This window comes from Pleurodeles waltl, chromosome 5, assembly GCF_031143425.1.
Source record: "Pleurodeles waltl isolate 20211129_DDA chromosome 5, aPleWal1.hap1.20221129, whole genome shotgun sequence".
Lineage (NCBI taxonomy): Eukaryota > Metazoa > Chordata > Amphibia > Caudata > Salamandridae > Pleurodeles > Pleurodeles waltl.
Window position 1 is genome coordinate 1,798,785,150 of NC_090444.1, and position 26,336 is coordinate 1,798,811,485.

A 26,336-nucleotide genomic window follows, 5' to 3' on the forward strand; every position below is an offset into this window, starting at 1 on the left:
CACATTACTGAGGGAGGTGGTGTTAGCTACTCCACCCAGGAAGGGCATTGTTTTACAAACCTCTCCCAGGTTTGTATATTGGCTGTCTGGATGTGGCAGGCTTGTTGCAACCAGTCAGCAACCATGCCAGGAAAGTTAGTTTTTGCAGGGAGCACCTCCAAGTTGACCCCTAGATACATTTTATAATAAATCCAGTACTTGTACCTGTTTGGATTTACCATTCGGAGTTGTTTGATACCGAACAACCCAGAGTTCAGAGTAGCCAATATGTAGCTGGGAAACTCGTATTGAGAAGTGTCCAGCACATATATTAAAAAGGCTGCTCTGTTCACTCACTATGTCCCAGGGTTGGCAAGGTCACAATGGGGGCATATTGCTCATGCAATTATGCCCTGCCATATAGTATGGTGCAATATGCCTTAGGGAGGTCTGCTAGAGGGGTGACTTACCCATAACATATGCAGTGTAGGGTGGACAGGGCACACAGGGAGTGTGCCATGTTGAGTTTGTATTTTAGGTTTGCACCAGGACACTCAGCCTGCTATGGCAGTGCTGGGTGCATCTGGTTGCATGGCCCTTGAGGGTGGCACAATCAGTGCTGCTGCCCTCAGGGGCTTACCCATAGTACGCCATGCCCATGGTACCTAAGTACCTTTTACTAGAGACTTATAGTGGTAGCTAAAGGTGTATCCAATTACTTTTACAATGTTTTAGGGAAATAACACTGGTACTTGGGACCTGTTTAGCAGGATCCCAGTGCCCTCCAGTCCAAGTTGCATTCAGAAACCAGGTAAAACATGGGGGGGTACTGCAACAAGGAGCCAGTCTCTCACACTAAGCAACCAAATTTAGTGGGAGAGAGCACAGTCACTGGGGTCCTGGTTAGCAGGACCCCAGTGAACAGTCAAAACACACTTACAGCAGGCAAAAACGTTGGGGTAACCATGCCAAAAAGAGGGCACTTTCCTACACCAGTTATCTGCAGAGTCCCTAAGGGGTCATCAGTCAGCCCTACCCTCGTCAACATCTACATTCCCCCCCCCCCTTTTGCCAGCATAGTCAGATCCCACAGACTCAACATTATATCCTATGCCGATGACAAGCAGCTCATCCTCTTCCTCACCGAAAACCCCACTGCCACTGGAACCAACTTCCACCAATGCATGGCCAGTGTAGCCAATTGGATCAGGAATAACTGCTTCAAGTTCAAAACAGACAAGATGGAAGTCTTGATCTTTGGCAGTGACAATTCCCCTTGGGACGCCTCCTGGTGGCCCACAGAACTTAGACCCACTCCAACCCTAGGTGAGCCCGCCAGGAATCTTGGCATCACCTTAGACAGCTCACCATGAGGTTCCAAGTCAATGCAGTGTGATCCTCCTGCTTCTTCATCCTGCGCGTTGTGTAAGATTTTCAAGTGGCTTCCCCAAAACGCAAGACACACCATCACCCAAGCCATCTTCACCAGTCTACTGGATTATGGAAACACCCTATACATGTGAAACAAGGCCCACCTAGTTCAAGACTACAGACCACAGCAAGACTCATCCTGGATCTCCCTCATCGCACCTACAATAGTACCCACCAAAAAAAAAAAAAAAACTCCACTGGCTCCTGTTCAGAAGAGATGCTAGTTCAAGCTCCTCAACCATGTGTTCAATGCTCTACACAACTCCAAACCTACCTCCATCAACCACCGCCTGAGATTCCACAAGCTCTTCAGAAACCTCTGCTTTGCCTTCCGCATGCTGGGCCACATACCCTGCATAAAACAGAGCAGGAGAATGCTCCTTCTCCTACCTCACAGCTAAAGCCTGGAACGCCCTACCCCTACTTCTCAGGACCTTCCCTACTCTACTGAAGTTTTGTAAAACGCTAAAAACCTGGCTCTTCGACTGAGACCCTGGACCATGCCAGCGGCTGGATACCCTTACTCGTGACAAGTCACGCTCTACAAGTCGAGTTATTGATTCACATGCCACAATATTGCCCACTGAGAAAAATGAGAAACATACATTTAGTATGTTTCGCTAATCACATAATATTCAAGACAGGGTTACCTGGAAAATGTTTAATGCCTTCATGGGCAGAAACAATGGCTTTTTATATTGTGTTTTTATTACATATAAAATCAATGTGGACAGTTCATTTCCTGAGTAAGTCTTAGACAAGAATAATGATTTTCACAGAATATCACAAATTAGGTTCAGCAGCTCTCTCTCCATAGTCTCTTTGTTGGCATTCTGTGGACTCATAGTGAATCTTTCACTAACTAAGGAATGGACAGATGTTTAAACAATTAACAAATGGGCACCGCAAAAACATTAGTTGTACTGAACCTGGTGTGCATACAGCGCTTACCTCCATTGATTCATCGAGTTGTAATACATGACGAGAAACAGTACATGCTCCACTGCTGAGAAATATAAAGTAATAAACTCACTTCCAACAGATGAATTTCAGAACTGGCTCAAATGCCCTGAACTTAATATATTTCCCCTGGATGTAAGAAATCTTAAAAGGCTGAGTTTTTTATTGAGTGAAGACAGTCCACTGTAATAACAAAACTATATTACATATACAAAGTTACAATCAAACAACTGTCAACATTCTGTTCCACAGATACAAAACGAGAGCACTAAAATCCAGATAGAGCTCAAACTAGTGCAGACCTAAGTGTAAAAACAATAAAAAAATAGTGACATGATGGATTAGTCTTGTGGTTTCTTTCTTCTTCAGGATAGGTCAACTAATAACAAGAACTCCAGAACAAGAACTCATGGGGAGGAACCTAGCAAGAAGGAACAAAAACTGGGCAATTCCTTCAAACACTCCTGGTCTAGCGATCAGAAAACTACTCCTGAAATTGACGGGATACCAAGGCTGTGGCATTGGCTGGCTGCTTCTTTCCCTTCTTGAACTTTCTCCACAATCTGACTGCTGCACGACCCTTATTCTTCTTCTTCTTCTTCTTTTGAGGAGGCTGCTCAAGGTTCTTTGACTGTACTTTTTGTGGACGTGGGCGCTTCCTTGCAATCTTGAAGGGGTGTGTTGCAGTAATCCCTTGCACCTGTACACCTGACTAGAAAATGAAATACAAATTTTAGAGTACTGCAAGCCAAAGATTTCCAACACTACCCTTTCATTCACATCTGAAATGTAGAATGTAATTAAATATAACTGGGTCACATCCTACAGTGTATTTATGCACATTTAAAGCAGTACATTATATGATGAATACACATTAAATTAACACCTTGGACAAATGCTTGGAACATACAATGTAACAAATGTTTAATCTGATCAGTGAGGACGACGGCTCCAAGCTGCCCTCCACACTGGTCCATGTGGGCCGATGATGGCTCCGCAACAGAGGCAGGAAATCCCTTTGCTATTTAGACCAGAGGGATTTCCCTTTTAAAAATGTTAGCCTTAGGAGCTGGGGAGGACTTTCCCCAGCAGCCTGAGGCATTTGTTTTGTATGTAATGACGACTGCCGCACATGGCATGCTGACATGATTACAATGAAAGTGAAATGAGCCAGTCGGATCATATCACTTTTACTGAATCAATGCTATGAGCGCCAATTCAGACAGGGAGGTGTCACTGGAAAAGGAGAGAGGGAGAGTGGCCTCTTTGGCAAGGGCTTATGATCCGCTTTGTATTTTTTAATGCAGATTTTCTGCCCCATCTGTACCCTGGGGGTGGGGGGAGGGCCTACCAACCACAGACATTTTTGAAAAGTAGACAACCAGGCTATTCCATGGTGGTGTGCCCTGTGTGAATCCCATTAGGTTTTCTTATCCACAATGCCCTGCAAACCTCAAACTTTGCCTGAAATCACACATTTGCCCTACATTTCTGTGATGGAAATTTCTGCAATCCACAGGAGTCCACAAAATTCCTACAACTCAGCATTGCCCCACTTGTGCCAATAAAAATTATGCAACACTTGTGTGATTGGGCCTAGTGCCAGCAACTGGAACGGATCCAACCAAGGGCAATAGGAGTCATCCCATCCTGGATTCCTCTAGGTGTCTAGTTTTTTTTTTTTTTTAATGTACAGGTTTGCTAGGTTTCCTTAGGTGCTGGCTGAGCTAGAGCCTAAAATCCACAGCTAGGAACTCTGCAAATTTTTTTTTTTTAAATTGTCAGCTTTGAGTGGAAAAATTTGATGTATCCATGTTGCGTTTTGGGCCATTTTCTGTAGCGGGCAGTAGGCCTACTTGCACAACTGGGGTACCATTTTACCCCCTGAAGATCTAGGGGAAATCTGGGTGGAAGGAGGTTTGTGAGTCTAGTATTAAAAAATGTACAGGTTTGATAGGTTTCCCAAGGTGCTGGTTGAGCTAGGGGCCAATATCCACAGCTAGGCATATTGTTAAATAAAAAAGAAAAAAAAAAAGTCAGTTTTCAGTGGAAAAAGTTTACGTGTCCATGATTGGTTTTGGGTGCTTTCCCAACCCCATGTTAAGTGTGGTGTACCATTTTTATAGGGAGACATAGGAGGAACACAGAATAGTAGAACAAGTGTTATTACCAACTGTAATTCTCTGCATTTGTGCCTTCCAAATGTCAGCCTGTGTGTAAGAAAGAAGACATTTTGAGAAATGCACTCTAGTTCATATGCTAGTATAGGTACCCACAAATTCGGAGATGTGCAAATAACCACTGCTTCTGAACTCCATACCTTGTGTCAATTTCAGAAATAATTAGGAATCCTTGATCCTATTTTTCACTCTTTATATTGTACCATATGAATCGCTGTATACCTGGTACACAATGAAAAACCATGGCAAGATGCAGCTCAGTTATTGGCCCTGGGTATATCGAGTTCTTGGAAAACCCACAAACTCTATGTATCCCCGTAACCAGAAGAGTCTGGCAGATGTAATGGTATATTGCTTTTGAAAATCAGCCTTTGCAATGAAAAGATACAAATGAAAAAGTTACTAATTTTCAATTTTTTTTTTATTTCAATACTTAGGGTCTCATTACGACATTGGTGGTCTTTTTGTAAGACCGCCGAAGCCGCGGGCCCTGAAAGACCGCCAGTGCTGGTCTTAAGTCCTCCCTATTACAACTGATTTTGGAATTCCACCCAAAATTGGGTGGAATTACGACACCAGTCGTGCTGGCGGTTAAGAGGCGGTTCCACTGCTGGCACAGCCAAGCCAAAAGGACGCTGTATGCCGTATTATGGCATGTAGTACGGCGTGGCGGTGTCCTGATGCAGGGCGCTGCCAGTGGTGGACGAGGTAAGTGGATCGTCCAACAAGGGGGGTGGGGGAGTGTACGTGTGTGTGTGTGTGTGTGAATGTGGCGGGGGTGTTTTTGGGTATGCACTGGAGGGGGTGGGGGCTAGTGAATGCATGCATGTCAGCGGTGTTTATGTATGTATGTCAGTGTAAATGGGTGTGTATGTCTCGTTTGCGTTGGTGAGTGGGGGGGCGTTTGTGTGTAGAAGTGTGTGAGTGCATGTGTGCAGGTATGTGGAAGTGTGTACGAGTGTATCCTGGCGACAGGAATGCTTATTCCTGTCGCCAAGATGCAAGACCACTAGAAAAATGCTGGTGGTCTCCCACGTCGTTATATCACTAGTGGTATTACGGCATCCGTCATGCTGGAGGTGCTCACCTCCAGCCTGGCAGATCGCGGAAAAGCAGCGGGACGGGTGGAGTATCAGCAATTTGGCTTAGGCCAAACCGCCAAACTCATAATTTGGTGGTTTTCACTGCCGGTCCGTAAACGGTGAGACCGCCACCGCGAGTCCGCCAGCCTCGTAATGAGGACCTTAGTTTCTTTAAGAAAACCTTGAAGGTGCCAGACAAATTACCCCTTGCTGAGTTCAGAATTTTGTCTAGGTTTCAGAAATGTGTAGCTTTCTGGGCTCCACCATAGGTTTCCCACTCATTTCCACCACAAATTGGAAGGAGGCTGAAAGCACAAAAAATAGGAACAATTGGCTTTCTCCCGGCAAAATGCCAGAACTATCTTTAAAAAAAAAAAAAATCTGAATTAAGTCTGCCTGTTCCTGGAAGCTGGGAAGATGGTGATTATAGCACCACAAACCTTTTGTTGATGCCAATTGCAGGAAAATAAAACAGGCACTTTCTTTTGCAGCACTTTTTCCCCATTTTTCTCCAAAGAAAACAAAATGTAGCTATATTCCTGATAATTTCTTAGTTCACTTTAGGGGAATCCACAAACTCTGGGTACCTTTAATATCCCCAGAATGTAAGAAAAAAAAGAGTGCAAATTTGGCATATTTGACTTATTTGGACAAAAGGTTATGGAGGCCTAAGGGCAAACTACCCCAAATAGACCAACCAAAGGCTTAGCACTTGGAGGCCCAGCAGCAAAAGGGTTAAAAAGGAAGAATGCGTTAGTAAACATTGGCAATGTATTTTATCAAAGACATGTCATCTTTCTCGAGATTCCCAGTCTGAAAACATGCATGCAAGATGCTCATTGAATCTACAACTTTTAAACAATTCAGAAAAAGAGTATGCTATCACCCTAACAAGGTGTCAGGAGCGAAGTACCCTCCCTAGAAATACTGCATTCCACCTTTCAATCTTTTCTCTGCCTCTGAGGGTACGAAAAAGAATTGGAACTAACATTTGCATGGAGGATAGTGTCTTGTGCAAATCTTTAACATCGTATCCGTAGGAGGAGCTGGAGCAGTGGATGGAGTCACTCAAGTTATTGCAGGTTTGCCAGATCCATTCTGGTGCCTGGGAGGATTCACAGGGCAAGGAATCTAGTGGTTACAAACAACCATCAGAAATAGCTAATTATATATGGGACCAACAGCCATCCAGTATTGCGACATCACTTTTCAAAATCTGTTTTTTTTCACTGCAATTACATGACAGCAGTGAAAAATAAAACAATGTTTATCCACCAAGTCCTGGTTAACTGATACCTGAACACTTACTTTAAGAGCTTTCTGATGAAGACACAGCACACTACACCCAACTTCAGTTCCTTTCCGGTGGAGTCTGTAGGTTCCCACAGATTTCTCATCGTAAGAATATCCTCCAATGCCAGATAAACACCAGCTCACAAAGTGGGTTCAATAACTAGCATGCACAGATTTAACAGAATCTCGTTCTCAGGATAATAAAGCATCACTGGAAGCAGAGGAAACAAACTGTAGGCTGACCTGCTACTGCAGCCAACATGCATCCCTCTATGTCCGATGACAGGGAAACTGCAGAATCCAAAACATGGGGCATTCACATTGTCCGGGGTTGGGAACAAATCCACTTGTGCCAAACCCTAACTTGTGAAACCCATCTCCAATATTGCTAGATGCAGCTCCCTATTTGTGGCTCATCAAGCAGAGCCTGGTCAGTGCATCCGCCCTTACATTCAAACAGCCGGCAAGATGACGCACAGCCTGAAAAAAAGGTCTCTTCCCAAGAAAGCACAACAGCAGGTTGGAAAACAACTGGTCGGCACTGGGTCAAGGGAACCATGGGTGAATGCATGGGAACACCCACGTTCTACCCATGGAATGCATTCCCCACGCAGCTTCTTATGCCTTGCATCACACCAGATTTACTATGCCACACAGAGCCAAGCAAGGTAGCATAGTAAATATGACTTAAGAGAATACGTTGCCTTGCCTGCCCCTGTGTTGAGAAAAGGAGGCCAGTCGTCTGGCCTTTGGAATGCCTTTTCTTGGGCTGGGCTCTGGAGACAATTTCTCCTTGAGCAGGACACAGCATGTACAGCCCCTCCCTTTTGCTAGCCATCAGGTGCAGCCCACATCAGTGCAGCCTATCTTCAGCAGGAACTTGTTGCAGCAGGGCAGCCTTTATTCGGTCCTTCTGTCAGTCCAATCGAAATCTGAGTTTCAGTGCCAGGGGTCACCGATTTATGCAGAGAAAATGCTGTCAGGTTAGTATGCGGATGTGAGCCAATAGGCTACCAAGTTCAACTCGTCCAGTGTGGCACAGCCAGTGCTGCAATTCCAGGGGTGACCAACTGAAGTATACAAAAAAAGTGACGGATGTTATGCTTGAATTAATCTCAGCCACTGGTAATCACATGGCACTGAATCCTAGTCCATTGTTATTTTTCACACCATGCCAGCTCAGTTTGAACCCAGCTATGTGCAAATCAGTCTTCTCCCATCAGAACAGTTCAGCCCGAACTGCCAAGCCAGGTCCTCCCTGAACCAGAACCAAGCAACCCCGGACCAGTTTTGCCCTAGTTATGTGCTCATCAGCTGTATACAGCTTGGTTCCAGTGACAGAGGGTACATAGGACCCATGTCTGGACATACCCGCCCCACTTTGGGGGGACAAACTGAAGTATACAAAAAAGTGATGGATGGCGTGCTTGAATTAATCTCAGCTAATAGTGATTACATGGTGCTGCATCCCAGTCTATCAGTATTTTGCACACCATACCACCTCAGTTTGGACCCCACTATATGCAGCACATTGGGTGACTTGTTTTACCTGTGTCACACCCAGGATGGCACAACCTCTTCTGCTCTCCCTGGGGTGACCCTCTAAGTTACATTCCCTGGGTACCCTTAGTAGTTTAGCCAATTGGGTATGAGCCAATTCAACATACCTGTTTAAGGGAAAGGGCACAGGCATTGAAGTCTAGCAGGCCTCAGTGCACTCTCAGAGTCAGAATAGCAGCAGCCCAATACCCTGGGGGTGACCATACAAAAAGAGGCACTTCCTTCCCACAGCATAATGTGCAATCCCTTTATCACTGTGACTCAGCAAAAAAGGAAACCGGAACACTGTGATATCTGCACTGTGGTGCACTGGGCAGCAATTCATTAGCCACAGCCTTTATATTGCCGCTCCTGACATTGAATAAAAAAAATTATGGCTCCCATTTTGGGGATTTGCCTGTACTTGCCTATGTTTTTCTCTCTTTTTGTCAGAAACATCCTTCTTCCATACTCTATCCTCCTCCTGGGTATTAAGATATTTTATCTCCGTCATCGTCTCTCTTTTGGTCTATTTGTCCAGTTTCTACGTTTTTCCCTCTTGACCCCTTTTTCAGTTTTTTCCTTGTGTGCCTTCCATCACCACTGCTGCGTTCCCGACAGATGGAATACACGGAGGACAGACTCCTCCTGAAAAAACCCTCTACCGACCCCAGCAAACTCAAAAATTACTGCCCACATCTTGCTGCTTCCGTTCCCTGCCAAAGTCCTTAAAAAGGCCATCAACCATAAGCTCACTGACCACCTAGAAAAAAACAATCCGTTCCATGCCTCCCAATCCAGCTTCCGCCCTGACTACAGCACCAAGACCATCCTGATCGCCACCACTGATGCAATCAGATTCCTCATTGACCGGGGTGAAACAGCAGCCCTAATCCTCGACCTCACAGAGGCATTCAACACCATATCCCACCACACCCTCATCAAGAAACTCAACCACATTGGTGCCTAGAGGGATGCCCTCAAAAGGATTGCGTCCTTCCTCACTGGATGAATACAGAGAATCCACCTACCACTCTTCAACTCAGAACCCAAGAGCATCATCTGCAGTGAACCCTATGGATCGTCCGTTAGCCCCACCCTGTTCAACATCTACATGACACCCCTGGCCGACAATGTTAGAACCCACAGACTCAACATCATATCCTATGCAGACAACACCACTGGAATAAACTTCAGCAATGCTATGACCAGTGTTGCAGACTGGATGAGGGCCAACTGCCTGAAGCTCAACACAGATAAGACTGAAGCGCTGATTGTAGGAGGCTGGCCCTCTATGTAGTTTGCAAAGCTAGGAACACGGTGCAGGGGGTCCAGACAACCACACATTGGTTTACAGGGGGTAAAAAACGAGATTACCTAATGCTCTAATTTTTAAGGTAGCTTGGTTGAGCAGTTAGGCCAATCTTGGAGAAGTGCATTTGTTGTACTCACAGTATCAATCTTGCAACTCACACACTCAAAGGAGAAATTCGAGACCAATTTATAAGGGTACTTCAGATTTGTATGTAATGTTTAAGACCAAGATTATCAAAACTGGTTAAGTACTTTTCAAGATATGAATTTTTGAAGTTTATTAAAAATAGTCTCTTTGTGCGTAATTATGCACCATAGCAATCAATGGAAGATCACCTTTAAAAATATATATAGAATCTTACAGTTGGTTTACCAAATTCTTCTGCAGGTTGGTCAAGGTGGTCAGTGAAGTTCGGGTGGCCCCCGGTTCCGGCGGAAGCAGCGTTGAAAGGTCTCTGGAGCTGATGCAGGCCACTGCGGGGGACCACTTGAAAAAGCACTGCAAAGCTTAAAGATAGTTCTTTAGGGGTCCCCTTGGTCACAGGGGTAGGAGACCCTTAGGGCACAGCAGGTTCTTCAGTGCAAGGCACAGGGCGACTGGGTGCAGAGGGAATCGGTGAGCCAGGAGCTGTGTGCAGGTATGCACTCAGAAGCAGGAGTTAAGATGGTTCAAGGGTAATTTGCGGGAAAACAGGGGCACTCTGGCTAAAGGTTTGGGGTGCTCCCGAAGTCCCTCGACTAGGGCTTAATCCTTGTCCTTTTTCAGCTCTGGGTGGGCTGGTTTTCTCTGTGTCCGATGTTAGCAGACCAGTATCCAGGGTATTGGCACAGTTTGACCACTGGAGGGCGCAGTGCCACCAAACATGGCACATTAGGAGGGTTTGTCCTTGCGGTCGTCGGGTTGTCGTTTGGTCCAGCTCCAGCGTCCAGTTCGGGAGTTAGCGGCTGGTCAGTGAAGTTACCCTCACTGGCTTGCTGGTTTCTTGCTGTTGTAGAGTGGTACCTCCACTCTGGAGGCAGTTCTATGGAGATTTGTGAAACCTGGAGGTCCTCTGGGGTTCTTTAGAGTTTTTCCAGTTGTCCAGCAGCTCTTCAGCAGCGCTTTTTGGGTCCTGGGTGCAGCAGGCAGGGATTGGTGCCTTTTCTTTGTTGCAGCAGGTCCACAGCTCTCATGCCTTGGATTTTCTTGGTTCTGGTCTTCTTTTGTCCGTCAAATCTGATTTCCTGGTCTAGGGGTGCCCACTAAGTACTGTATTTAATGGTCGTTTGAGGGGGAACCTGGTAATGACCAATGGGTCATTTACCTTAGGGTGGCTACACCCACTAAGTACCCACTTCCTGTGGGCAGAGGTCACCTCCCTATATCTGGTTGGCTATTTCCCTTCCATCCAAAATGGAGGAAAAAGAAATGGAGTGCCCATCGTGCAGGCAACACCTTAGGGGTGGTGCATGCCAGGTGGGGCCACTCCTCATACCCTTTCTGTATTTTCCCGCTGTTGCTTTCCCCAAAAGTGGAGGTTTGCAAGGGGAGTGACTATTTGCTGCTAGCAGCAGGCCTGGAGCCCTTTGAAGCTTGCCGCCAGGGCTGTGCACATTCCTGAGGGAGTGGGTGTTAGCACCTCCACACAGGAAGGGCATTGTTCTACAATCCAGAAAGATGGATCTCTCCCTCCAGGTTGTAGATAGGACGTTTGGCAGTGGCAGGCTGGATAGGACCAGTCAGCAACCATGCCAGGGTAGTTAGCTTTTGCAGGGGGCACCTCTAAGGTGACCCCTGGATACATTTTATAATAAATCCAACACTCGTACCAGTGTGGATTTATCATTCTGAGCTGCTTGATACCAAACAACCCAGGGTTCAGAGTGGCCATTATATTGCTGAGAAACTCATACTGACCCATGTCCAGCACATGCATTTTAAAATGGTTGCTCTGTTCACTCCCTGTGTCCCAGGTTTGGCAAGGCCTGCCAGAGGGGTGTCTTATCCATAGTGTGTGCAGTGTATGGTGGACAGGGTACACAGGGAGTGTGCCATGTCAAGTTTGCATTTTAGGATTGCGCCACAACACTCAAGTGCTCATTTCGACTTCAGAGGTTTTTTTGTAAGACTGCGGAAGCCGAGGGTGTCACAACACGGCCATATTACGACATCGTGAGGATTTCTGCCAGATTTGGGGCAGAGATCCGACACCGTCGGCCTGGCCGATGTCGTAATAGAGGCAGTCTCCACTGCCGACACTGCCACGCCACCAGGACTCCGCCCGCCGTATTACGACCCGTAATATGGCATGGCAGTTTCCTGCACGGCAGTGGAAAGAGCAGGGACCCATCCCCAACTGGATGACACCTTGCCGAAGCAGGTAAATTGATCGTCCAAATGGGGTTGTAAAGGTGGCGGGCAGGGCAGGGGAGTGGTGTGGGAGGGTGGGGGGTGTTGTGTGAATGTGAGTGGTGTCTGCATGTGTGTATGAATGCATGTGTGTGTGTGTGTGTGTAAGTGAGTGTATGCCGAGGGGGGTGTCGTATGTATGTTTGTGTGAATGCGGCGGTCAGGTTGTGGGGGGGAGGCAGGGGCGTATGTCTCAGTACGTGCATGCGAGTGAATGTGTATGTCTGAGTGCGTGCATGCCAGTGAATGTGTATTTTCGAGTTCGTGTGTGCGAGTGAATGGGGAATGGGTGTATCTGAGTGAGTGTTTGAGTGAAAGTGTGTGGGCGTGTTTGTAAGTGAATGCGTGGGTGCGTGAATGTAGGTGTGTGGTCATTGGAGAGGGCGGGGTTGTCTGCCAGCGACTGGAATGGAGAGTCCTGTCGCCATTTGCATGAATGCCAGAATTTTTATGGCAGAGTGCCACGAAAATGCTGGCGGTCTGCCGAGTCACAATGTCGATGGCAGTATTGCGGCTACTGCAGTGGCAGTATGGGCGGCGGTTTGGCTTTGGCCAAACCACTGAAGTCATAATATAGTGGTCTTTACCACCAGCCCAGCGGCAGTAAGACTGCCACCGCAAGTCTGGCGGTCCAGGGACCACCAGCCTCGAAATGAGGGCCTCAGTCTGCAATGGCAGTGCTGGGTGCATCTGGATGCATGGCCCAAGAGGGTGGCACAAACAGTGCTGCTGCCCTAAGGGGCCTACCCTTAGTACCCAATGCCCTAGCTACCTAAGTACCATTTACCAGGGATTTATAGTGGCAGCTAATGGTGTTGCCAATGTCCTTTGCAACTTTTTGGAAAAGAATACTGACACTGGGAACCTGGTTATCAGTTTCCCACAATGATGTTCTGGAAAGATTCCTCCTCCTGGGACAATACCTGGCGGCCCACCCACCCCAAGCTCGGACACACACCAACAGATCACTTGCGCAACCTCTGCATCATTGAGCTCTTCACCAGTACTACCGCCAGACTCAAGAGTCTTCAAACCATACAGAATGCATCAGCCAGACTCATCCTCAACCTACCAAAAAGGACCCGCTCCACCCCAACCTCAGGAACCTCCAGTGGCTCCCTGTCCAGAAGAGATGCTAGTTCCAGTTACTGACATGCATACAAGGCCCTATACAACCAGGAACCAGCATCCATCAAACACAACTGAAATTTCAACCAACCCGCCAGACACCTGCGCTCCGCCTCCCTAGCCTTGAACTTTCCAAAGCCACAGCAGAGGTCATTTCTTCTCCTACCTCGCTGCCAAGGCCTGGAACGCTCTACCTCCCCACCTATGAACATAACCCTCTCTGGTGGAATTCAGAAGGGGACTCAAGATCAAGCTTTTCAACTGAAACCAGTGAAACTTCAGGGCCCGGATACCCTCAGATGTGAAGAGCAGCGCTTTATAAATAATGATTTGATTGATTGATAATGTATGTCTCTTTCAGCTCCTTCTGTTTCCCAGAATGTCCTTATCCAACCCCGGCCACCAGCAAGTTAAGAAAAGTTTTTCCTAAATGCAAGTACTTTGAAGATCCCTTCGCCAGGGTCAAACCGAAGTTGGACTCAGGTAAAGTTCTTCAAAAATAGGAAAAGACCAAGTTAAGTGCCATCCAGATGCTACAAACTCCAGACTGATAACTATATTCTGGAGATGACAGTGATGAGGATGAAACTTCTACTGACAAGTTGCCTACTCCTAATGCTGATACTGGTGATAAGATTTCATTATACACCTTGTAGGCCTAGCTTCCCTGCTACCTTCTCTCTTCTACCCACAAATCCTCATCGCACCCCTCCTACGGGTGGGAATGAAGCTCTACTCTTGGTTAATGAAGCCTTCACCCATGTCCAAATGCCCCTCTCTTATGTATTCCCTCTGAATTTCTTCAAGCTTGGGGTTTCCTCTTCTGTTTTACTCAGAAGCACCTAAATAAGCAGAGTTCTAGCCCCAGGTTTGTGTTAATGCCTCAGGTGTTGCGTGTTATCTTGAGTCCGCTGTTTCTTTGATTAGTCCTCACATTGCTTGTTTTCGGTCTTTCTTTCCCCATCTTCTTTATATATCAAATCTGTTTATTATTTTAAACACTAAAACATGCAGGTACAAAATACGAAATTTAAGTACAGGACATCACAGTACAATAAATGATATAGGAGCTCTAAGTCTACTGACAAGAGTCTTTCTAGACTGTCTCTGATTCTTGCTCAAAGGAGCCTCGCTATAAGTCTCTTCTTAGCGACACAGTTACCATGCGGAGCTCGTTTAAAGGTCTTCCAGACTGCGAGTCCCGCATATAGAACCAAACACACATACAAATAAAATAAATCATATCAATAATGCTTCCCCTCAGCGTCAGTGTCATCCTCCTGTTTCTCGCCCACTCCATCCCTCCTCCCACCATATCGCCATCCTCTGAAATCTCTTAATCAAGCATTCTAGTCAAGGTTCAGGTCAATCTCAGGACTCTCAAATAAGCCGAGCATGTCAACTCTGTAAATTCTGCAGATAGAATCTGCAGTAATGGCTTCCATAATTCACTCAATTTACCCATCTGCTGCTGCGAGGCCAGTGTGAGTTTCTCCATGGCAAGGATAAAGCAAAGCTTCTGGAGCCACGCGTTGGGACCCTATCCGTACCCCACATAGCTAGGATCAGCTGTAAGGCTGCGTTAAATGCCAGGGCCATCTGTCTCCCCTCCTTCTTTAGTTCGGTGCTGCACTAGAGTATTTCCAGTGGTTTCTTTACACGGCCCTTGGCTTGTTTTTTGCAAAACCATTTTATTCCTTTTCAAAACCATACTGCTGCAAAATATTCAATACATTGATTGACATTGCAAATTGTACTGTAGCATGCAAAAGCAACCATTTAAGAGATCTTACGCTGCCCAAAGGGGCTAGTAATGACCAAGTTACTTACATTCAGTAATCCCCTTTCTGGTGGATACTCTATCTACCTGCAGATTCCTCATCGTTTGGATATTCTCCCCAGTTATCAGACTAAATCAGAATCTATTCAGCAATATCCATGCACACCAGTAGGTGTCACTGTGCTGTTCTTGTCGGCATCAGTCTGCTCCGGAAGTAACATGTGAAGCTACATATAAGTGTCACCCATGTGCGCTGACATTTGTTTTCTAGAACACCCGCACCCCCAGTCGGAGAGCCCATTAGCAGATCTCTAGACTTGGGACCTTTTTAGATGGAAAAAGGTGACCGAACTGGGAGATGGGAGGGTCCATGGACAATCTGCAATTAGGGTAGCCACCAGAAAGAGCAATAAGATAGGTATACCAAGGGTAAGCAAATTGTTATTCTGATGTACACTTCGAAACAGCAGATTCCCTATATTTTGAAAAGATACCAAAGCAATATTTCCCAGGTGGTGGGTCTGAAGTGGCTCAAATCCAAAACTCCTGTAGGACCAAGCGGACAAAGTGTCCCTCCCATCAGACCTAGCTATCCAGACAGTAGTGCTTCTTGAACGTTTAGAGCAATGAGCATGTAGGAGCTTGACAAATGTCCAGATGAGGCACTCTGCATGCCACCACAAAGGTAGCAGCCTTGACTATGCTGGAATAATCCTGCAAGCACTTCAGGGGGCTGCTTGCTAGCCACAGCATAGCAATTGTGATGCAGAGAACAATACAGCAAGAAATTTTGCTTTTCTGCCCATCATTGCCCTTACATTCTATAACAAATCCAACAATAATGATTTTCACACAATATTCACAAGTACTATCCATGTAAAAACAGAGGCCTCTTTTAGGAACTGGCCTACGGAATATCTCCTACTCCTTAGAGGGGCGAGGTGAATTGAAGAATGCTGGGAGGTGATGTTTTGCCTGACATGAAAGGGAGTTACCACTTTCGTAAGAAAAGACTTGTGTTGTCAGCATGAACTTGTCTAGAAAAAATGTTGTGCCCGGAGGGTTGACAGTGAGAGCTTGCAGCTCACTCATATGCTGCACCAATGCTATGTCAAGGTGAAAACACATCTATCTTTAGAGTGTAAAAATACAATGGACAGTTGTGCAGCAGTTTAAAGAGAGTACACATTAGGAATGTGAGTATGGGGTTCAGGTCCTATTAGGGCAAGATAAAAGATGTCGACAACCTGTCAAAACACACATCCCAACAGATCCAGCAACTGCGAAAAAAGCAGACAAATAACCTTTAACTGTGCCCAAAGCAAGTCCTTGCTGGGCTAGGGACAACACAAAAAGCAACACTTCAGACAGTTTGACCTGAGGTAGGTTAATCAGCAGAATTCCACATTAAACCACAAACTTTTCCCAACAGCAGGCGTACGCTGATTTCCTGGATTGATGCAGGCCTTCTAGATTGACATGAACAACTTTAGGAGGAATGACGTCAAGGGGGTGGGATGGGAAAGGAGGCACAATTCAAGTGTGACTTCTGGAGATTGATGTGAGCCCCAGCAACATTAGGTTTGCCTTAGTCTGGAGGTGGGTGATGACTGCCTGGGATGAGCATGCCTTCAGCAGCCAGTTGTCAAGACAAAAGCCTAAAACTGGACATAGGCCTCCATCCTTCGGCACCAGAGAGTAACAACCAGTTCCTTCTGATGGCAGCACCCTCTCATTGACCTCTCTGGCCAAAACAGCCGGCACTTCCTGCTGTGAAAGGGACAAGTGGTCAACCATCAGCTGCTCGTAGGGTGGTGGAAGGTACGGCAGGGCAGAGAGGAATGGAAGGGAGTAGTCCCACTGGACAGTTTGCAGGACCTGCTTATCTAAAGTATTGCTTGCCTTCCTAGCAGAAAATGTCAGATCCTGTATTGCACAGGATGGCTGGGTGCCTTGAAAGACACATAAAAGGGTTTTTGAAGCTGTGCCAGCTAGAGGGTCAGAATACTGGGCTGCATGGTGTCCCTGCTGTCCATATTGTCTTTGGGATCTACAGCCTCCACCACAAAATGGCTGTGAAATGTGCTTGATGGGCAGCATAGGTTGGTACTGGCACAATTGGTGACCCCTACCATAGTCACAAAGGAAATTAAATTGGTGTTGGAACTGTCTAATGACAGGCATAACAAACAAGCCATGGCTATGTTCTCTTTAAATGCTTAAGGGCAGATTCTGCTTTTATGCCTCAAAGGCAACAGCCATCTAAGGGCATGCCGAGAAGTGAAGATTTGACACTCCTGGAGAATCACATGAACATCATCCAGGCGTGACGCCTAAGGGCAGTTTTATTTCCTATCGCCCAGTGTGTGCAGTCTGTAGTATCAAGCCCACATCTGATGGTGAATTTCACCAAATTGCGGCCATCCTGAATGGCCTCTGTAAGGACAGGACATAACTATTTGGGTACAGCAGACAAAAGCTGTGCAATAGAGTCCCAAAGTCCGTGGAAGTAATGGCCAAATACACAACTGGCACTGACCAAGCGCAAAGCAAGGCTGGTGAAGGAAAACATGTGCTTGCCGAATCTTTCGCTGAATTTAGATTAGCGGTCAGGGTTGTGGGGGAAAGCAGCACACTTTCCACCAAGCTCTCTAGTGTTGGGTGTTGTCACGAAAACTGGGTCGCCCACAGTTGGGTGATGGCGCTAAGCTATTTGCCTGTTCACTGGGGCCCCAGAGAATAGGTTTGCCAATGCTTTAAGTGGGGTATCCATCAAGGCTTTGTTAAAAGGCAGAAAAGGCTCTGTATTCATTTGTCCAGGTTGGAGGACCTCCATGAGGACATTGGTTTATACCTCTATGGTGGGCAATTGTTGGTCCAGTACTTCAACCACCCTCCGCATCATCACTGTGCAGGAGGAACTGTCCTCAGAGGCAGGACCAGGGGAGAGGCTAGCCGAGTGTCTGGAGAGGTGCTCAGGCCATTGGCATCCTATTTGCTACTCGTACAAGTTGTCATCTATGTACTGGGGCACTAATTCACCCCTTTCCTCATAATGGTCATTGTAAGAATACATATTCAATAGGTTGTGGATGACTCGGGCCCTACCTTAAGGCAAGGGTGATGTGTCACAGTTCAATGGATTGAGGGGTGGCCTAAGCTGATTTTGAAGCATTGTCAGCTCAGAGTCAGAGAGTACTATTGGTTGTGCTTTGTCATCTGGCATTGGTGCTTGATGCCTTTCACAAATTGTGGCACCGGGACTGAAGTCAACAGCAAAACCTGTGCTGGCATGTATCACTCCAGACAGAGATGGTAGCATGACAAAAATTACGCAGTATGGCTTTGAAAATTTGTGAATTTGATGCAGAGTCACCAAAGAGCCCGGAATTTCAGGCTGCATCAGGACAAGATTCAGAATCAGCTTCGAAGGAGATCTAGTTCAGGAGCGAGACCAAGAGGTAGGTTTATGTCTTGAGCTTTCTCTTCAGTTTGAGAGTGGCAGAAAGGGTCTGAGTCCCACTTGGACTTCACGCGTTTCTTTTTTCACTTTACCCAAGGACTACAACTGTGATGAAGATTTGCCATGGGAAAGACTCCAGGAGCGGGAACAGGACCTACCTTTCAACTTCGATTGAGCACAGTGTGGAGTCTTACAGATGGCCTTTGGGTTATCTGGATGCATTCACTACAGGCTTTCAAGTCTAACTCTGACCCCAAGCTCCAAAGGCATACTTGATGGGGATCTACCTCAGATATTTGCTTGTGACAGTCCCCAAAAGGCTTCAACCTTGTAGTTTTACCTTTTAAGGGATGACATTTCTCTTGCACAGTAGTATTTGCTTTTTTTTTTTTTTTTATAAGAACAGTATCGTGAAAAGACAAGGAGTAGCAGAGTAGCTCTGAAACTGCGGTGAGGTGGCACAGAAAGAAAGGAATTGATGTCAGCGTGCATGGTTGGTGCTTATATATGGATCTGCATGTCTCTTCTGGAGTAGAACGAAGTTGACATGGAGCTGCACAATGTCACCTACTGGCACACATGGGTACTGCCGAAACATTCCTGGATCCAGTCTGCTGCTTGGGGAATTTTCAAAATGTAAAGAATCTGCAGTTAGACGTACCCACCAGCTATTCTCAATTTAGAATCACTTAGTGTAGGCATTTAGGTACTCACAACTACATGGGCTATCATGATCTCTGGCTCGTCACAGCTACAACTAGTGACAGTGGATGGGAGTCTGTGCACTGATGGGCTGAGGTGTATATTTGCTAAACGTTGTTGGTAGAGGGGCAAGACTGTGTTTTAGGTGGATGTTGCAAGTTGGGAGAGGTGCAGCCTTCAGTATAGGGTAGTCGAAATTTGAGAATGTTCCCACCATGCTACACAAACCTTTCTGTGCTCATGTAGGCATCCCTTTAACTTGTACAATTCATTCTCCAAGAGAGAGGAGTGTCCCATACCTTGTTTCAATTTTAGTAACATGAGAGTCTCTTCATTTCCACCTAAGAGCTATTTCCCTTTTTAAGATTAAGAATCCTATGCCAATGAATGCGCAACTACATGATGGGCACCCAAGAACCCCCATAATACCTATGAGAGTTATTGGTCTACTGATCACTGTGGTCAGGGTATGATGAATTAATTTCCAGTATCACTGGATAATCAAGCATTCCCATACGACGTACCCATGTGCCAGTTACATTTTGACACTGGGTACGTGAAAAGGGGTGTATAGGAGTGCCCATTTCTCATAGTTTCCCTACGGTGTACTACACTTGAAGTAGGTAACTCAACAACTGAATGAGGCAGAGACGAACTGAGAGAGCTAAGATGTGAGGGGGACACCATCTATATTTCCGAGATCTGCCTCCCAGTTTGAGTGAAGGCTCGCCAGCCATGGTGCCTGCGCAGTAAATTCTAGCTATGCCCTCTCTACCCAGTAGGTGTAGTTTACGTTGAGCTTCTAGGTTAAGTTTTGGGAGCTCTCCCAAACAATCATTTAGAGGTTCCAGCAAATGCATTAATTATAAGCAGCCAAATAGCAACAAGTGCCTGTTGTATTCTTTTCTCAGGACTTTGGACCATTTCATGTAGCTTCTTTCCCAGATGTCCCCCAAGTTGTAAATTCCTGTGTAATCCCAATGTCTGAGGAGGAACAGCTATTATCCACAAAGAGACCATACAGTGCACCACCACCGACAACATCACCACCCTCATATAACATCTCAACTTCAACCTCCAAATGGATGACAAAACAAGCATCCGAGGCACCCTCACATACCAACCCGTAGGCCCGCGCTCCAGCTTCTGCAACACTATTGCAGACTTCACTGCACCCTTAGATTTAAGACTTCAAGTACTACATCTTCGTCAGCAACCTAAATTTCTACATCGACGACAACACTGCACACCTCCTTGACAGTATGAGCAGCCTCGGTTTGACACAGATCATCCACGACTCTCCACACATCGCAAGACACACGCTGGACCCCGTTTTCACTTCCAGCAACCGTGTCAAACACAGCCATGTCACCAAACTCACATGGACTGATCACTCCATTGTCTACTTCAGCATCTTCAGCAACCGCACCTCCAACCCCAAGATGAACAGCACCCTCACCGGAGGTGGAACAAAATCTCAGAGACTAGCTGGGCAGACACCCTCAACACCGCCAACCCTGCTACTGCCACCAACCTCGAACAGAAAGTGAAAAAAGTCAACGCCTGATCACCAAATGCTCCAGCAGCATCGCCCCATCAAGAGAAATATCCAGAGAAAATTCTCCAAAAAGGCCAGCTGGTACACACAAGAACTCGGAACAGCGAAACGAAACAGCAAACAGCTGGAGAAAAGATTGTGTGCCAGCAAGGACAACTCTACATAGCAGCCTTTAATTAAGACCTCCCTCAACCTCTACCACAGCCTACTGAGGACAGCAGAGAAGACAGCCTTTGGCGCACTCATCGAACCAGCGACACCAACATTAAGGAATTTTCCAACATTGTTAAGTAATCCTACAACCCGGCTGCCAGCAAAAACAATGAGCTGTGCGAGAACCTTGCTTACTTCTTCCATGACAAGACTGCAACAAAATACAGAAATTTCGAACTCTAACCCACACCTATGGACTTCCTCGACAGATATGCTACCACTGTAAACCAGAGGATCGGCCAGGAACCCACCACGCTGCTCAACACCTCTTTCACCACCTCAACACTTCCAGACACCTGGAAGCATGCTGAAGTCAGACCACTACTCTAAAAACCCTCTGCCAACCTCAGGGAACCGCAAAACTTCTGGCCAATCTTACTTCTCCTATTCCCAGCGAAGGTATTGGAAAAGATCACCAACAAGCAACTCATGACAGACCTGGAGCAGAACCAGCTACTTGATGCCTTCCAATCCAGCTTCTGCTACAATCATAGCACCAAACCTACCCTGACTGCAGCCACTGACGACATACGGACCCTCCTCAACCGAGGAGAAACTGCAGCTTTGATCCTCCTCTACCTCTCCGCAGCCTTCGACACCACCACATGCTGATCAAAAGACTCCACCACAATGGCATCCGAGGGGACGCGCTGAGATGGATCACTTCTTCCTCAATGGAAGAACCCAGAGGATCCACCTCCCACCTTTCACCTCCGAACCCAAGGAGATCACCTGCGGTGTCCCCCAGGGCTCAGCCCTATGCTATTCAGCGTATATATGACATTGCTGGACAACATCGTCGGATCTCATGGTCTCAGCATAAATTCCTACGCAGACGACACCCAGCTCATCCTCTCACTCCCCAACAACCACCAGAACCAACTTCCACAAATGCATGACAAGTGTCGCAGACTGGATGAAGAACAACTGACGGCAGCTAAACATAGACAAGACAGAAGTAATTTTCTTTGGCAACAGCAGTAACACATGGAACAACTCCTGATGGCCATCGGACATAGGACCCGCACCCACTCGCTCTGACCACTCCAGAAACCTCGGAATCATCATTGACAACTAGCTCAACATGAAATCACAGATCAACATCGTCATCTCTGCCTGCTTCCTCACTTTGTGCACGCTGCATAAGATATTCAAGTGCCTACCCCTAAACATGAGACGCACTGTGACACAGGCCCTCATCACCAGCTGACTGGACTATGACAACACCCTCTATGTAGGAATTGCTGTACCACCTGCAGAGACTTCGGGCCATACAGAACGCCACAGCCAGACTCATCCTTGGCCTTTCCTGACAAACCCACCTCACACCCCACCTCAGGCAACTCCACTGGCTCCCCATACAGAAGAGATGCCAATTCAAGCTGCGGACCCACACATACAAGGCTCTACACAACCAAGGACTCACGTACATTAACCACCACGTGAACTTCCACCAACCATCTAGAAGACTGCACTCTGCTTCCCTTTCACTAGTCCAGAAAACCCGCATCTACTGAAGCAGAAGTGGAGGACGCTCCTTCTGTCACATTGCAGTAAAATACTTGGAACTGCCTCCCCATGCACTTCCAGACCATCACCTCACTTTCGGAATTTCAGATTGCCCTCAAGACATGGCTGTTTGAATAAGCCTCCAGGACCTACAAGTGCCTGGATACCCTATCCGAGGATTAGCCACGCTTTATAAATCCTGATTGATTTATTGAAATCTAATAGCTTAGTAGCAGAGGGATGCCAATTACCTAAACACAGAGGGTTGCCTGAGTGGGACATCTATAGCAGTCAGTGCATTATGCCATACATCTATCCTAGTCTGTGTGATTTCAGGAGACTTAGGGTCCCTGACCCCCATGGAGATACTGAAAGTTATCTACAATATGGAACAAACTGTTTTACAGTCTACATAATTGGTTGCCCGCATATCTGAGCACCCAATGGTTAACAGTAATCAGGTGGTCTGCCAGTAATAAACCTGGATGTTCATCACCCCCAGCCACCTTCATAAACCAGCACTTAATGAGCAGGACCCTTGGTGCTTGCCAGCCATAGATAACTCTCTAATCGAATAAGTAATTTATCTTCAGTAACTCTCTTTCTGGTGGATACTCTAACTGCAGAATGCTCACGTTTAGAATATCCTGCAGGCTCCAGGCTGCATCTTTAAGTTTTCATAGCAGTGCTCTCACGTGCCATTGGGTGCGCCATGCGACTCCACTTTGACTTCATTCAGGCCTGTAAGTGACAGAGTTGAGTCGCATACAAGCCACACGCATGCACGCAGTCAGTTCCTTGCTTGACTCTGCGGTTTTGGATGCGAAGCACAAAATAAGTGGAGGTACCAGTGAACAGATCTCAAATTTGGGACTTTTTTTAGATTGTAAAAAGAGACTATTCCACAGAACAGAATGGCAGCTGTTTTGTAGTGGCTGGTGGCAGCAAACTTCAGTGTAACACTGTAAAGACAGAAATCCTGTTATTTTGTCCCCCAAACAAAGTTGAGACCAGAAATGCTGGCCAGAGTGGGCTGATTCTACTCTCCCTCTATCACTCTGACACGGAATCTAGGGGATAAATTGGATTCCAACTTCTCTGTTCGCTCGCTGATCTCTACTGTAGTGAGGTCATGTATTGCCTTATTACGATTGTTTAAAAACGTTTTTGAGACTGCACCCTTTCCAGACACAGAGGAAAGTAATCCATGCTGTAATCATGTCACGCATACATCATGCTAATATCCTGTACCAAGGTCTGCCTGACAATCTCCTCAAAAAATTGCAGGTTGTTCAGAAAGCAGTAGCTAGACTACTCTTAAAAGTGACTAGACATCTGTCAATTGTTCTCCATTTAAAAGAGCTCCAATGGCTACCTATTAATGAGAAATTCAATTCAAGCCACTAGTCTTGGCTCACAGTGATTTCTATGACATAGGCCCTCGCTACCTTTCAATGAGGCTACAGTATCATCATCCATCTAGAGCCCTCCATTTGTCTGATGCCAATTTACTATCTGTGCCAAGGATCAAAAAAAGAAATTGGGAGGGACATCATTCTACTATCTTGTGGCTCATGCATCATGCATGGAACCAACTCCCGAACAAATTGCCACATATAGGGGACATATGGTCCATAACGTACCTCTTAGTTTACTAATAACATTGCCATCAGGAAAGGAGTGTTTCTCAGTTTATATTTAAACACTCACTTTTAATAAATATATTACTAAAGCATGATGTGGCAGCACACTGTCATTTACAGACACTACATTTCCAATAAATGTCCTAAAACCATTCCACTAACTTGCCGCTTTACTGATAATATTATTTAGTGTATTAACAATAATCTGTAAAAATTGGGTTTAAGAAAACATTAAATGCCATTTGATAATCACCAAGCAAAGTGTTGTCATTTGTTTTCATCCTTTTAAAATAGTTTTTTCATCACACAGAAGACAAAAAATGGGCTTTCACAATGAAATGTTTGCACACACAACATTTAAATAACTCTTTGTACAGCTGGTCAGAGAGTTCACTTTAAAAAATCCTGGAACTCTGGAGTTAGAAGAAAAAATAGTTGTAAGACAAACTGACTTTTGACCTCTGTCTCTGACCACAGAACTAATGTGGCAAGATCACAAGATTTAAAGGCATCTTTATTGTCCCTTCACTTTCTTGCTGAACTGAACACCTGTTTCTTTGTCAACTCACCAGAAGGGGCAAGTAGGTCCTAAAAATAGCTCGAACTCAAAATATGACTCGCCATAGCAAACGGGCAAGTAGAATTTTCAAAGTCTGTTTATAAACTCTTGATTGATTTATTAGGGAGGTGGGAGGACAGTGAAGAATCTGGGATTAGATTGGGGTGCCACTAGAAAGTGTGTTAAGGTAAGTACGTTAGTAAGTTAAGTAAAGGTAAGTAACTTGTTCTTCTGATGAATACTTCAAACCACAAATTCCCAACCTTTAGAACAGGTACCAAAGCAGTACCTCCCAAGGTAGAGGATCTGTTCAGTGGGTTCAGACCACCAAAAAGTCCCGCAGGAGGCATGCACGAATTGCCCTTCCCATCGGACTTGGCTTTCAAGGCAGTAATGCTTGGTGAACATGTGAATTTACTCCCACATCACAGCCTGACAGAGGGTTAGTAGAGGAGGCTGGCTCAGAATATGTGTACACCTATAGGTGAAGCCCACTGCACTGAGTCCAGGCAACCCTTGGGGATAGTGTTAGTGGTTCTAGATAACCTAAGCTCTCAAGGGGGTAGCTGTGGAGATCAGCTAAGGCTTATGAAGAAGGGTGTAAAGCGATTGCAAATACCACAATAAGTCAGTTAGTTACACACCAGAAAGAACCACACCAAGTGTTAGAAAAATAGTGTTATTTATTCACACACATAGGCACTAAGCTAATGTTGATATATAGCCTAACTGGCGATATGCAAATACAAAAATATACTTAGAACAAGCAAGTAACAGCATATAATAACGGGCCCTATTGGGGACCAAAACCATATACTAAAAAATGGAATGCGAAGGTCACTACTAACCAGGACTAATATGTAAGGACTCTAAGGACTGGGGAAGGACTAAAACACCAAAGATGAATAGAAGGGATTCCACAGGTGCCTGTGTGCGGAGATGTTACCTAGGTGGGTGTCCCATAGGATAACATAGTTAAGTCGCAGTTCGAGTTTTCGTGTTCCAGAACTCTTCCCAGAGGAACCTGAGGAAACCTGCTGGAACAAGGAAGGTTCAAGAGTGCCCCCACTCGTGGACACCCAGAGAAGTAGAGTACCCACAACAAGGAGCTCAGGTGCATAGGTGTGAATTTGTGTCTGAACCTCCTGTTGAAGTCAATGGGAACCTCAGCTGTCCAGCTGATACAGTGACCTATGGACCACGTTGGTGGAAGCCAGGCATGGTCTGGGCAAGGAGTACCTTTGGAGAGAGGGGACAGAGTCCAAACCACCCGGAGGGGCCCTGTGGGTGCAGAAAGGCAATGCCCACCCTTCTCTTGGATGCCTCACTGTTCAACAGTTGTTGTGAAGATGAAGCTGCAGCATCCAGGCAATGCAGAAGGATCCCAACAGTTGTCCATGACCTGTTCAAAGCCGTGTCAAAATGCAGAGGGGTCAGTAGCTAGCATGGCCACCAACAAGTCTTGTTGAATGCAAAAGTGTTGTTGCAAGAGGAGCCGCAGTGATGAGGACCAGCAAGGTCCAAGGGACTCAACTTTTGGGAGTAAGCCTGGTTCGGCCCTCAGCAAGGAGGAAAGCTAGAACAAATTGTTGGCGCCACAAGTAGAACCCCCTG

The 26,336-nt window shown here is 46.1% G+C and overlaps 1 protein-coding gene across 2 annotated transcripts in view; it reads right to left on the minus strand.

Annotated features, from left to right (window-relative positions):
• Positions 1 to 2,096: 2,096 nt before the first annotated feature.
• LOC138296807 (exportin-5-like) overlaps positions 2,097 to 26,336 on the minus strand; it is a 1,394,731-nt gene continuing 1,370,491 nt past the window's right edge. For both annotated transcript variants that reach the window (XM_069236253.1, XM_069236252.1), the window contains one exon: positions 2,097 to 3,082. In XM_069236253.1, coding sequence (XP_069092354.1) covers positions 2,855 to 3,082 — 228 coding nt within the window. In that variant the 3' untranslated portion in view covers positions 2,097 to 2,854. The remainder of the gene's footprint in view (positions 3,083 to 26,336) is intronic.